General features: G+C 39.1%; 1 protein-coding gene across 1 annotated transcript in view; it reads right to left on the bottom strand.

Moving 5' to 3' along the window:
* The window catches only part of LOC311077661 (B-cell receptor CD22-like), a 37313-nt gene extending 23973 nt beyond the window's left edge, over nucleotides 1-13340 (bottom strand). The window contains exons 1-2 of the mRNA XM_084106243.1: nucleotides 13269-13340; nucleotides 96-434 (exon numbers count right to left, since the gene is read on the bottom strand). Coding sequence (XP_083962369.1) covers nucleotides 96-434; nucleotides 13269-13314 — 385 coding nt within the window. The 5' untranslated portion in view covers nucleotides 13315-13340. The remainder of the gene's footprint in view (nucleotides 1-95; nucleotides 435-13268) is intronic.
* Between the last annotated feature and the right edge of the window lie 2290 nt (nucleotides 13341-15630).

Genomic DNA, 15630 nt, shown 5'->3' with positions numbered 1-15630 from the left:
AACACAACACACACATTATATCTAGTGCTGCTGTCATACACTGATTATTATTCAACATAATGCACAGAAGAAGAGATAAACCTCACCAAACTCACCTGTGACAGTAAGAGTCACTCCTGGATCACCAGTATATTTTCCATCAGGTTTATCAGTGATGAATCTGAAATAGTACATGCGTGAATCCTTCAGTGTCACACGACTCAGTCTGACGGTGCAGTTCTGCTGTTTATCTCCCAGATACTGAAGCCTCTGACTGTATTCAGGGTCCTCAGACAGATCTCGAGGACCTACACGTGTTTTTTTGGTCCAGAACACTTTATTGATCTTATATCCAGTAGGGTATGTATAAGTGCATCTCATTATCACTGTTGAGTCCTTTAGTGCACAGATGTGTGAAGGACTGTAACTCACACCCCAATCATCACTAGAAACCCCTGAAACACAGAATTCATCAAACTGTAAATGTTGTTTTATCTGTTATATTGGGCCATGAAAACATGACAATACTTTATTACTATTAGAAAACAGCGACTCATTACAGGAAATATAAGATAAATGTAAATAAATAATCTCAAGAGAGAAGAGAGAGAAGAGAACTGAAGAGAGAACTGACAGTGGTGAGTGAATAAATACTGTATGCACTTGCAAGTACTGTATAGTATTGCACTGAATATTGTATAGTATCGAATGTCTGTATATTCAGCATTTGCATACTGTGAAATACAGTGACCAACTGCAGAAGCCCAAAAGGTTACAGTAAAAAACTGTAAATGAAAAGCATGTTACTGTAAAGTACAGTCAGAAGAGTTGAGCAACTGCAGAATCAAGGTCAGTGAGAGAGATTTATTCTGCTTCAGCTTCACGTCTTCATGTCGGTCCGGCCGGAGAATATCATCTCTGCAGGAGAAGAGAAAAACCCTGAAGCAGATCCAGCCTTGACAACATTCTCCACACCTTCCTCTTCCTCTTCCTCCTCGTTCATCACCTCTTTCACACACTCTTCCTCCTCTTATACTCACACTCTTCCTCCTCTTATACTCACACTCTTCCTCCTCTTATACTCACACTCTTCCTCCTCTAACTCACACTCTTCCTCCTCTTATACTCACACTCTTCCTCCTCTAACTCACACTCTTCCTCCTCTTATACTCATACTCTTCCTCCTCTTATACTCACACTCTTCCTCCTCTTATACTCACACTCTTCCCCCTCTTATACTCACACTCTTCCTCCTCTTATACTCACACTCTTCCTCCTCTTATACACACACTCTTCCTCCTCTTATACTCACACTCTTCCTCCTCTTACACACACTCTTCCTCCTCTTACACTCACACTCTTCCTCCTCTTATACACACACTCTTCCTCCTCTTATACTCACACTCTTCCTCCTCTTACACACACACTCTTCCTCCTCTTACACTCACACTCTTCATCCTCTTATACACACACTCTTCCTCCTCTTATACACACACTCTTCCTCTCACACTCTTCCTCCTCTTATACTCACACTCTTCCTCCTCTTATACTCACTCTTCCTCCTCTTATACTCACACTCTTCCTCCTCTTATACTCACACTCTTCCTCCTCTTATACTCACACTGTTCCTCCTCTTTCACACACTCTTCCTCCTCTTATACTCACACTCTTCCTCCTCTTATACTCACTCTTCCTCCTCTTATACACACACTCTTCCTCCTCTTATACACACTCTTCCTCCTCTAACTCACACTCTTCCTCATCTTATACTCCCACTCTTCCTCCTCTTATACTCACACTCTTCCTCCTCTTATACTCACACTCTTCCTCCTCTTATACACACACTCTTCCTCCTCTAACTCGCACTCTTCCTCCTCTTATACTCACACTCTTCCTTCTCTTATACTCACACTCTTCCTCCTCTTATACTCACACTCTTCCTCCTCTTATACTCACAATCTTCCTCCTCTTATACTCACACTCTTCCTCCTCTTATACTCGCACTCTTCCTCCTCTTATACTCGCACTCTTCCTCCTCTTATACTCGCACTCTTCCTCCTCTTATACTCTCACTCTTCCTCCTCTTATACTCGCACTCTTCCTCCTCTTATACTCGCACTCTTCCTCCTCTTATACTCACACTCTTCCTCCTCTTATACTCACACTCTTCCTCCTCTTATACTCACACTCTTCCTCCTCTTATACTCACACTCTTTCTCTTCTTATACTCACACTCTTCCTCCTCTTATACTCACACTCTTCCTCCTCTTATACTCACACTCTTTCTCTTCTTATACTCACACTCTTCCTCCTCTTATACTCACACTCTTCCTCCTCTAACTCACTCTTCCTCCTCTTATACTCACAATCTTCCTCCTCTTATACTCACACTCTTCCTCTTCTTATACTCATACTCCTCTTACACAAATACTCTTCCTCTTCATATGACAACATTCTCCACACCTTCCTCTTCCTCCTCGTTCATCGCCTCTTTCACACACTCTTCCTCCTCTTATACTCACACTCTTCCTCCTCTTATACTCACACTCTTCCTCATCTTATACTCACACTCTTCCTCCTCTTATACTCATGCTCTTCCTCTTCTTATACTCACACTCTTCCTCCTCTTATACTCATACTCCTCTTACACAAATACTCTTCCTCTTCTTATGACAACATTCTCCACACCTTCCTCTTCCATCGCCTCTTTCACACACTCTTCCTCCTCTTATACTCACACTCTTCCTCTTCTTATACTCACACTCTTCCTCCTCTAACTCACACCCTTCCTCCTCTTATACTCATACTCTTCCTCCTCTAACCTCCTCTTATACTCACACTCTTCCTCCTCTTATACTCACACTCTTCCTCCTCTTATACTCACACTCTTCCTCCTCTAATACTCACACTCTTCCTCATCTTATACTCATACTCTTCCTCTTCTTATGACAACATTATCCACACCTTCCTCTTCCTCCTCGTTCATGGCCTCTTTCACACACTCTTTCTCCTCTTATACTCACACTCTTCCTCTTCTCTTCCTCCTCTTATACTCACACTCTTCCTCCTCTTATACTCACACTCTCCCTCCTCTTATACTCACACTCTTCCTCCTCTTATACACACACTCTTCCTCCTCTTATACTCACTCTTCCTCCTCTTATACTCATACTCTTCCTCCTCTTATACTCATACTCTTCCTCCTCTTATACTCATACTCTTCCTCCTCTAATCTTCAATGCAACATTTTGAGTCAATTTAGGCACTTTAAACTGTCTTGTATTTTGTACAGTTGGTTTCCTCTCATCATTAGAAATAAGTCTGAACAATTGTGAGTCGTTGTGTGTAAACGATGACAACTGTGTTGTAGTTGTGTTTAACTTTAGCCTGCCCGTGTTTAGTGTTTTGAAACATAAGTGCATCACAGTGCAAAATGTGTTTAAGTGAGTGAGAATGTGTTTTGAGTTTTGCAAAAAGAGTGCAATGAGATTGAGATTTGCAAACAGTGTTTTAACGACCTGAACTTGTTTAATGTTTTACAGAAAGAGTGATTTATTCGACAAATTGGTTTAGGTTATTGAGAATTAGGTTCAGAGAAGTGGGTTTAGTGTTTTAGCAATTCAGAAAAACTGTAAATCCTGGAATATGACTAAATAAATATTTAACATATACACATTCACTTCCGAGAACAAGAGCAAAATATATTCACGATCTAGTGCAAAAGCAGGGCTGTGAACCGTCACACTTAGTGATCCAACGCCGGATACTCTTATAGGTTACTCCTGTGGATCACGGCTGAACGCGTCTTCTCCACACTCACTTACAAACAAACATTTTTTCGCCTATCGTGCGTCTACTCTACACCCGTACCGCTAAAAAGACGGATTATATCCAAGACTTAAGCCATAAATTAGTATTAATATTGATAGCATCACTGGTAGCGTCGTTGCTAACTTAACGTTACTGTCCATCTGTTAAAATGGCGAATATATCAGATGTAAGTAGTCTACCTTTTGGCGCAGGTGAAGAGCACTTCACTTCACGCACTTCAGTCTGAGCTGGAAGCTGTTGAGAAACAGATCCACGACCTTTTAGTGAGACAAGCCGAGCTGATAGACCGGCGTTTGGCTCTTGAAACATCACGCGCCGATGCACACAAATCAGCGATTAACGTTACTAACCCGCTGACTCCGACCTCGTCTACTCCGTGCGTTTCTCAACATCGGTCCCGAGCGTCGAGGTCGCGATCAGCCATGGTCTCGTTCACTCCGGCTCCAACACGCCACCACGAAGCCTGGATGGTTCCGCAGCGGAAGACGCGAGTCAGGTCTAGACCAAGAAAACTCTCTCCGACCCTCCCGGTTTTCGAGATATCCACCCAAAACCGCTTCTCCCCTCTTCGCGAAACTGAACGCGATGATGTGATCATCGGTGATTCCATCGTTCGGCACGTACACGCTACGTTAGGTAAAAGTAAGGTCCACAGTCACTGCTTTCCTGCTGCTCGTGTTTCTGAAATCGCTGCTCGCGTTCCCGAGATTCTGAACGGTGACGAGCGCGTCGGAACTGTGGTCCTGCACGCGGGAGTGAACGACATCAGGCTGCGCCAGACAGAGGTTCTGAAGAAAGACTAAAGGAATCTGATCGATACGGTACGCAGCACATCGCCTGTAACAACGATCATAGTGTCAGGACCGCTTCCCACGTACCGACTAGGACATGAAAAGTTTAGTAGATTATTCGCGCTAAATGAATGGTTAATGTCATGGTGCAATGAGCAGAAACTGCTCTTTGTAAATAATTGGAATCTGTTTTGGGAGCGTCCTAGGCTTTTCCGTGCTGATGGCTTACACCCAAGCAGATTCGGATCGGATCTTCTGTCGGATAACATCTCCAAAATGTTAAATACCTTTTGACTAGTAACCAAAAGTCCAAATCATAGTCCCTGCTGCACCAATTTAACTGATATAAATACTAGTGTTGAACATTGCATAGAAACTGTGTCTATTCCTCGTCTAGTGAGATCAAATAATAAATCTACTGCAGGATCTAGGAAAAATCTAATTGTTATTAAACCAGAAAATGTTGCTATTAGTAGCTAGGTCTTCTAAACATTAGATCACTCACACCTAAGGCAGTTATTGTAAATGAAATAGTCACAGATAATAGCTTCGATGTACTTTGCCTTACTGAAACCTGGCTTAAACCAAATGATCATTTCGGTCTAAATGAGTCTACTCCGTCAGGATACTGTTATAAACATGAGCCCCGTCTGATTGGTCGTGGCGGCGGTGTTGCAACAATCTATATGTGACCCCTAGGGGGCCTTTTTAAATCAATCACAAGTGGATAACCAACAATCTAAATTTTAGAGGTTTACAAGCAGGCTATCCCAATGAAGGGAAATGAAAGGAGAGAGAGGGACTGGAGTATTATAAAAATATAAACAGTTTATTTTATTTTTCTCAAGTAGGACATACACATGAAAAACAGACCTTAGGCCTCTGGGCAACAAATTCATGAACGGGGACAACAAAGTGCAAAATCAAGGTGTTTGAATAAATAGCACTCAATAAAAATTCAGCAAGACTCAAACACAGAATAAATAGGGCACATCACAAATCACATGCACAAAAAAAATAGTTTACACTCAGCAAACAAGTGGACACACAATACAATTGTTACCCCCCCAGGATATTGCACCAACCCAATGGCCTAAGATACAAACATTAGATACACAAACATGAAACATACAACAACGCACACAAGGGAGAGACTGATGGACAACCCAGTGGGCCTCCCTCACACACACACACACACACACACACACACACACACACACACACACACGCACGCACAACTAGATACTAAAAACAAAGCACAGGAAAAACAGTGGCCAAGATGGCATGTGATGGTCCTCCTGCAAAGAAAACAGTTACAATACCATACAAGTAATTATACAGGTCAAATCAAAGCTATGCTTAGTTTGTAGCTTGTGCATCAATGGGCTAAAAGTTACTTAAAACATAAAAGGTCTTCAATTAAATACAAGCAGTCGGAACAGGGCAAGGTGCTAAAGTAGCCTACTTTACCAACCTGTATGAATGCTGAATACAGACCGCAGCGTCGAGCCAAGAGCTTGTTTAGTTGTAATATTGTAGCAATCGCTTTATTCCGTCTGGTTTTTACTCATACATTCCCAGGCCAAACTATAATACAGACATGGCGAGTCAACATGACTACATACATATGAACAAGCGTTCCGTGATGAAAATGTACACACGTGAGGGAGAAAGGAAGCCAGTGAACTTACATTCTCAGCACAACAAACAGCACTCAGCAAACTTTGTAGTGGTCACTCTAAACCCGTAACTAATATAAACAGAAGACGAATCAATGAGAGTTCATTACGGCCAGTGCCTAAAGAAAAAAAACTGAACGCTGCTCACGAGTAAAAGCAGAGAACTTACATTTTCGTTGAAACGAGCAGACACAATTCATAGCCAGTGAGGGCTCGTAAAGACAGGAAGCTGGATGTAACCACGGCACTGAATAACCGCACAAACGCCAGATCACGCTACAAAACAATGCAATAGTCTGAATCAAAATCAGATCCATGCCAACCATGTTTTCACAAGGAGGCTAAAATACATTTAAGCATGAACTCACATCAACTCGTACAACCAACCAAGAGTCCAAGGAACCAAGAGTCTGTAGCAAAACAGTAATGAGAGAGACCGCCAGCTTGCTGGATTTAAAGGTGCAGCGCCAAATGATCACCACCTGATTCAATCAAGGAACAATTCCCACTGCCTACGTCCTACCCGCTACATATAGAGATATTCTCAATGTTACTCAGAAAACGGGCTATAAGTTTATTTCGTTTGAAGTACTTGTTCTAAATGTTACGCTCTTAGATGTTCGAAAAACATCCATATTATCTCTAGCCTTGGCTACCATATGTAGACCGCCTGGGCCTTACGCTGATTTCCTAAAAGAGTTTGCAGATTTTCTCACAGATCTATTAGTTAATGTCGATAAAGCATTAATTGTTGGAGATTTTAACATACACGCAGATAATCCAAATGATGCGTTAGGGGCTGTGTTTACAGATTTATTAAACTCCTTTGGGGTCAAGCAAAACGTTACCGGACCAACTCATCGTTTTAATCATACACTCGATTTAATTATATCACATGGAACCGATCCAACCGATATAGATATTCCACAAAGTGACGATGTCACTGACCATTACATGGTAACTTGCATATTACCTACTCCTGTAATATATCATGTTGCGCCACGTTAGCGATCAGGCAGAACAATCCTTCCATCCACCATAGATAATTTTTCAAATTGCTTATCTGATCTGTCTCAGCTGCTCAGTGAACCCAAACAAACAGATGAACTAGAGGAACTAACTAGCACTATGAGCACCATTCTCTCTGGAACATTGGATGTTGTTGCACCCATTATATTAAAAAAGGTCAGAGAGAAAAGTAAAGCACCATGGTACAACAATACTACGCATGTTCTAAAGAGAGAAACCCGTAATTTGGAGCGTAAATGGAAACAAACTAATTTATAGGTCTTTAGAATCGCGTGGAAAGACAGTATGTCACGTTATAAAAAGGCCCTAAAAGTAGCCAGGGCCGAGCACCTCCGCAAACTAATAGAAAACAACCAAAACAATCCTAGGTTTTTATTTAGCACCGTGGCTAGACTAACAAATAAACAGATGTCACCTGAACAAAATATTCAGTTACAGTTTAGTAGTAATGATTTCATGAACTTCTTCACTGAGAAAATAGAAAGCATCAGAACCACAATTGTAAACGTTCAATCCTCAATCGCGCCTTATAATTCAGCCTCAATTATCCCCCCGCAAGAACAATTACAGTGCTTTACAACTATAGAACAAAAAGAGTTAAATAAACTTATCACTTCATCTAAAACAACAACATGTTTATTAGATCCTATACCAACTAAACTACTGAAGGAAGTGTTACCTGTAGTGGAAGAGCCTCTCCTCAATATTATTAAATCATCTTTATCTTTAGGTCATGTTCCAAGAACATTTAAACTGGCAGTTATAAAACCTCTCATTAAGAAACCACAATTTGACCCACATAATCTAGCAAATTATAGACCTATTTCAAATCTACCTTTTATGTCTAAAATACTAGAAAAAGTTGTGTCCACTCAACTGGGCTCTTTCTTGCAAGAAAATGACATCTATGAAAAGTTTCAGTCTGGATTCAGACCGCATCATAGCACTGAAACTGCGCTCGTTAAAATCACAAATGATTTACTCTTAGCTTCTGACCAAGGCTGTATCTCAATATTAGTTTTACTTGATCTAAGTGCTGCGTTCGATACTATAGATCACACAATACTCTTAGATCGACTACAAAATTATACTGGTGTTCAAGGACAAGCATTAAGCTGGTTTAGATCATACTTATCTGACCGCTACCATTTTGTCTATTTAAATGGAGAAAAATCGATCATAACTCCAGTAAACTATGGAGTGCCGCAGGGATCTGTGTTGGGCCCTCTGTTATTCTCAATATATATGCTGCCACTTGGAAATATTATAAGGAAACATGGAATTAGTTTCCATTGTTATGCTGATGACACTCAAATCTATATTTCATCACGGCCGGATGAAAACGCTAAATTATCCAAATTGACAGAGTGTGTTAAAGATATAAAAGATTGGATGACGCGCAATTTTCTTTTATTAAATCCAGACAAGACAGAGGTACTAATCATCGGTTCAAAAAACCGCCCACAAAACCTCTCACAATACAACTTTAACATAGTAGGATGTCCTGTTACTTTATCCTCTACAGTAAAAGAACTGGGTGTTATACTAGACTGCAACCTGTCTTTTGAAAATCATATTTCATATGTTACAAGAACAGCCTTTTTCCACCTTAGAAACATTGCTAAGCTACGTAACATGCTATCAGTTTCTGATGCAGAAAAGTTAGTTCATGCATTCATGACCTCGAGACTAGATTACTGTAATGCTTTATTAGCCGGTTGTCCTGCATCCTCAATAAACAAGCTACAGTTAGTCCAAAATGCCGCCGCTAGAGTTCTTACTAGATCAAGAAAATATGATCATATAACACCAATTTTATCATCACTACATTGGTTACCTATAAAGTTCCGTATTAATTATAAGGTATTGCTACTGACTTATAAAGCCCTAAACGGCTTAGCTCCAGTCTATTTAACGGATCTTCTTTCGCCCTATAATCCATCGCGCTCTTTAAGATCACTAAATTCAAGGCTTTTGGTCATACCTAGGATATCCAGATCAACCAAAGGAGGGAGAGCATTTTCACATTTAGCTCCAAAACTCTGGAATAGTCTTCCTGATACTGTTCGTTGCTCAGACTCGCTCTCCCAGTTTAAAACTAGATTAAAGACACATCTCTTCAGCCAGGCATTCATATAATACTTTTAATCTTACAGTTAAATCCGACCTCTAGTTCATAAATGCCAGAGGAGAACTGGCCCCCGACTGAGCCTGGGTTCTCCCAAGGTTTTTTTCTTTTTTTCTCCATTAGGTCACCTGATGGAGTTTTCGGTTCCTTGCCACTGTTGCCTTTGGCTTGCTCAGTTGGGGATATTTGTGGATATTTAATTTAATTAATCAATCAACAATACTATTGATCAGCATTACCAAACGTGGACGTTTTCCACTAGAAACAAACACTGATGTATTGTTTTAATTTAATACTGTGACGCTGCTTTGATACAATCTATGTTGTGAAAAGCGCTATATAAATAAACTTGACTTGACTTGACACTTTCAGCCTGAGACTATAATCCACACGTTTCACACACTCTCACGCCACACACACATTTTCTCACGCAGAGAAAAAAAAAAAATAATAATAAAAAAAAAATAAAAAAAATAATCGCACTGACACTGACCAGAGGTGTATAGTCCAGGGGTCAGAAAGTAGAAGTCCTGCCATATGTTTATTCCACCCATGAACTCAGCAGCTGATTCTCCTGTCTGAATTAGCAAATCCAGGTGATTGGAACAAAATACTGAGGAGGACTTTTACTTTCTGAACCTGGACTTTACACCTCTGACACCAACAGACAAGACAGAGCTGGTTACTTTTGATATGAAACAAATTCTCAGCCCTCAGATTCTGTCAATTTTATTTCGAAATTAAAACAATAAATAACGTTTTGGCGTTGTAAATGTGACGTGTAAATATAAAGTGGCAGATCGCTGTAGCGCCTCAGTAGTGGTATAGATTCAAATACTTGTATATTGTTATTCATATGTTTTATTATTATGTATTGTTGGTTACCATTTACCAAGTAGGCTATAGATGTTTATGTTAACATCACTTAAACCTGCGTGTACTGGCGAGTGACACTAGGGGGCAGTGGTGAGCCGCAGGGCATTTCACTTTTTGACATGGAGTCACACTGCCAGCTACTTTGGCCCTGTCCCAAATGGCACACTCCGGACTTAAGGACTTCCTCAGAGTCCACACTTTGGTGACGTCATGTAGTGCAGATCTATAATATAATATAATATACCTATTTATTGTTGTCTTTATTTAATTTTCAGATTGTACAGCGTGTGACAGAAATAAAAATGATATGTGCCACCAGAAAACACAGCCTCTTCTGTGTGTGCAACACCTCATACATAATATCGATCAATCAGTGTTTTTCAGCTGCAGAAAGAAGTCAATAAAACAGCTGGAGAACAAGAATATCACATTACGTTACATAACGCTGGAGAAGCATAACATTACATTTACCCTAGGAAAGCCAATTAATGACCATAGCACGTTAATTGGCTAGAAATATAGAGGCCATTTGCTAAATATGTGCACTATATTAGCCTACATATTTATTAAATTTTTACCTATATCACTATGATATTATAATGTTGTTATTATAATAAAAACACATTATATTTAATTAAAGTTGTTATTTTTAATCTTTAATAATAATAGCTGACAGGGCTCTGTATGATTACAGCAATGTGTGAGATTAGTTTTTTCTTGAGAAAAATTTACATGTATCTTCTGTACCTAATATTATCCAAATTAGGGGTGGGCGGTATGACCAAAATTCTGTTTCACGGTATGACTAATTTTATTTCACGGTAACAATATATTTCACGATATAGTTATTTATATATTATTCTCAAAAAATCGACAAAAAGGGCTTTGTATAATAAATAAACCCAAATACTTTAGAAATGAAAAGTAGGCTACTTCACTTTGTTTGAATTTTCTTTTTCTTTTATTTGGTAAATTATTTCTTTGGTAAACGATTTTTTATAGCTAAATATAGTAAACAAAACACTCTCATCAACTTTTAGATGAACTGCCCCCATATGGTTGATATTAAATACAACTCAAAGCAATTCAACTTTAAATAAAGTGTTTCTGAATCATTTTTCAATCTCATGTTATTGCTTTACTTCATCAATCAGTTTATAATATCTGAATATTTTATATTGAACTGTTCAATTCATAATAAATTAGCTTGTTTTGTTATTTTTGCGATATCTGGCAACCCGTCACCTTAAACAAGAGATGTTCAGCAGTGTCAAGTTCATAAGTGACTAGGAGAACAGCAGTATGAAACAATAGCCTCACACTAACACGGTAACATAATGAGGGTCCTTACATACAAACCGAAGCATTGAGAACTTTGTAAGTGTACAGACAGTTTAATAAGAATATACTTTATAAAGACAGTACATTACGCGTTTACATCCAGGATCCATCTTGGAAAACAGTCTCGACTAATCGAGCCACGAACTCCGTCGATAGGATAGCTGGTCGATAGGAGTTACGTTTGTGAAATCTAACGTAGCACGCCGTTCGTGGCTCGATTAGTCGAGACTGTTTTCCAAGATGGATCCTGGATGTAAACGCGTAATGTACTGTCTTTATAAAGTATCTTCTTATTAAACTGTCTGTACACTTACAAAGTTCTCAATGCTTCGGTTTGTATGTAAGGACCCTCATTATGTTACCGTGTTAGTGTGAGGCTATTTTGAGCCTTGTTAGTGGTATTAACTAGCGATTTAATTTTACTTACTCTGTGCCCCATATACTACTGCTATGAGCTATACTGTTTTTAAAGATAAAACTCTATACATTCGATTTTCATGAAAACGCATCGCAGGGAACGATCGACTCGGTAACCATGTGTTAAATACCCCTAGGTTCATTTTTCACTGGAATTGTCCTTTAACAAATCTCATTGTCTCATGCATGCGAGTTAACCACGCCCACTTATTTGCGGTATCACAGAATAAAAAAATCTGTTATGGTTGACCTTTTCTACCGTGGTAACGATATATACCGTCATACCGCCCAGCCCTAATCCAAATTAATTGATATTGAATCAAGATCGGAATCAAATCACAATAATTGAATTCGTGATAGAGATTGAAAGAATTGAAATCATGAAATTTGTGTCAAGCAATAATAATAATTAAATAAAACAGTAGCCTACCAGTCATTGTACCATGTAAACATTTTAAGATGTTGTCACTAAACTTCTAAAATTCTTCTGTTATTTTAAATAATACAATTCTGATGTTTTGACAATCACAATAAACTTATTGTGATGCAAGTTTTTTTCTTTTCTTTTTTACACCCCATCAATCCCCCTTCCATAATTCTCCCTTTAAACTGAACTCAGAAGTTGGCAGCCCTGTCCTACAGTGATCTTTTGATGAGCTTTGATGGAGGGTGTTGCAGAAAAGCAGAAGTAAATGTACAGAGACAGAGGAGTGAAGAGAGAACCACGAACAACATGATGCACGCTCAAATAATGAAATATATGACAAATAAGACGAAGAAAATAATCAAAGTTGATTTATTAAAAACCCAATGACATCAAAATATTAGTTTTGTGGCTTTTAGTTCTTATCTATCAGCTCAGAGCTCATTTATGCTAGTGAATGATAAATATTTAACACATTCACTTCCGAGAACATGAGCCAAACATATTCATGATCTGCTGCTACAGTGACTTTTGTCCAATCAAATGCTCTGAACATTGAGAAAGTCCCTCCCCCTAAACCATGTGACACTGATTAGCAAGTAGCAAAAGACTATTGGACATTTCTAAAAGGAGCGTTTGACATGTTCAACACAAACTTCCTGTTTCAGAGAGAAATATGTGAGAACAGGACAGAAGAAAGTGCAGATCAGCCGCTCATGAGGCCTTAAATAAAACATCAGAGTGTTTCTAATGTGAATGTAAGAGAGACTCACCGTGAATCATGAGCAGAAAGAAGATCAGAGGAAGAGGAGGAGCCATTCTGACTCACATCAGCATAACATATCTATAATACACATATACATATATAATACACATCGTTTCAAAGCAGCTTTACAGAAAATACACAAGTCCACATTACAATTTAGAGTGATCTGTTATCAGAGGAAACTGTCTAAGATATGCATTTCAGAAATGTACATATACAAAGTCACAATTAGCTAAAAATGTATTAATTTAAACAATGTAATAATTTCAAGCAGAAACAATGAGCTCATTGAAGTAATGAATACTTGCATTAATATATTCATCACTTAAACAAGTATATGTAAATCACCCTATTCTTAACATTTCTCATGTAAAGATCCGCATGTTATATGAGCAATAATCATTTAAGCAAGAGTGTGTTTGTCTTACCGTGTTGAAGCTCATCAGATCAACAGCAACCAAATGACTGACTGTTTTAACACAAGCACTTTAGCTTTACAGTGAAGGACTCTGTGTGGTCAACACTGTTTATTAATAACCATCGACGGAAACATCACAGTCCCTCCCTCAACAAGAGAACAACATTACTGAACTAAACCTACTGAAAGAGAAATGATGATCTTTTTGATGATCTTTTTCATTTTCAACATCTTCAAGTTGAAGATGAATAATTGTGAAGATGTATAATTGTGAAGGTGAATGAAGATGAATGATAGTGATTTACAGGTGAGGCTCATCAAGGTGGATGTCGGACGCAGGAGACGGTGACCTCTGGTGGCAGTTTGAGGGACTGAACTCAGTGCATATTTCCACTGAAATATATATACAGTAGATAGATAGATAGATAGATATAGATATAGATATATAGATAGTTATAACTGCCTAAAAAAAACGGGGTTGAATCTAAACATGTTCACCATGGTCAATGGGCTTTATGCACAGCTGCACTACTTCCTGAACTTCAGCCAGCACCTTTGTTTCCTGTCTGCCATTATTGGACAAACTGATTAATTCAGGTGTGCCTGATAAAGTCTAGAGTATTTACTAGCCTATGTAAAATCACATACTAGTAACATATAAGTCAACATTTTCAGTAGTATATATTGTGTTAAAGTGGATGTTGTTGTGAGGACTTTTATTATGACGGGGGGACAGAGAGGAGAGCAGAAGAGAAATTTAATCAAACACACCTGAACCAGCCAATCAATGTCTTCAGGATTACTAGAAAGCTGCAGACAGGAGTTTATCAGGGTTGGAGCTAAACTCTGCAGAGCTGTGGCCCTCCAGGACTGAGTTTGAAGACCCCTGATCTAGGGTATTAATCAGTATTTATCCTTCTACATATTAAAGGATTTGAATGATTTGTTCAGGCGTATGAGATTTACTTAGTTTTACATACATGTCTGTTTACTGGAATGCACTCTCCATGTTTTAAAGATAGAGAGACACCCAACATGTGTTAAAACATATATTTAATCTTCTAGCTGAAGACATCCGAGGTCACTGGGGTCTTCAATCAGTCGCCTACGTGATCACTTCTTAGTTAAAGCATTTACTTTACTTTTAATCTTCAATCACTAGAGAATAATGATGAATATTGTCTGAACCTCTCACTGAGAGAAAGAACATCATCATCATCATCATCATCAAAGCTTTATTAAAGGTGCTCTAAGCGATGCCACGCGTTTTTTAGGCCAAAACATTTTTTTCCACATACAGCAAACATCTCCTCACTATCCGCTAGCTGCCTGTCCCCTGAACACACTGTAAAAACACGCGGTCTCTGTAGACACCACAGGCTCCACAAACAGCAAGAAAAACAAACTGGACTCACCCGTACCATGAAACACAGCAAACAGTGCTCCAGCCAATCACCGACAAGAAGTATTTGAGGGTGGGGTTTGTGGGGTTAGTGCGCGTGCACATGAAGTGTGTGTGGAGCGTGTGGAGGAGAGAGAAGCATGAAGAGGGAAGTTTGAATTATGGCCGAAATACGACCAAAGAGACGACGTTCCGAATTGCAAAGAAGAGGGACGAGGATAAGGAACGCGTGAAATACCGAATTTACATCGGAAAAACCTTTGAAAGGTGGCAAGAACTCCGGCGGCAGAACGGCTTTCGATCCGACATTCAGTTGCTCTGTTTTTGCAGAACAGGATAAATCCATATTTCTTTCTAAACTGACGTTCAAATTCGCCAAACCAACACAAGGATGTAATTAGCTAGAACTATGCAGTCAGCGTAACTTTGGTGAATACAACATATAACTTATGTTTCTAGCAGCTAGCGATCAATCTCTAACTTATTGAAAACCTCAATATTTAATGGATCTTTTGACTCCGTACAGTTCATGCAGAAACCTGAGATCCT

The sequence above is a fragment of the Abramis brama genome, assembly GCF_963993115.1.
Source record: "Abramis brama genome assembly, chromosome: 2".
NCBI lineage: Eukaryota > Metazoa > Chordata > Actinopteri > Cypriniformes > Leuciscidae > Abramis > Abramis brama.
This window is presented reverse-complemented; position numbering and strand designations above follow the sequence as displayed.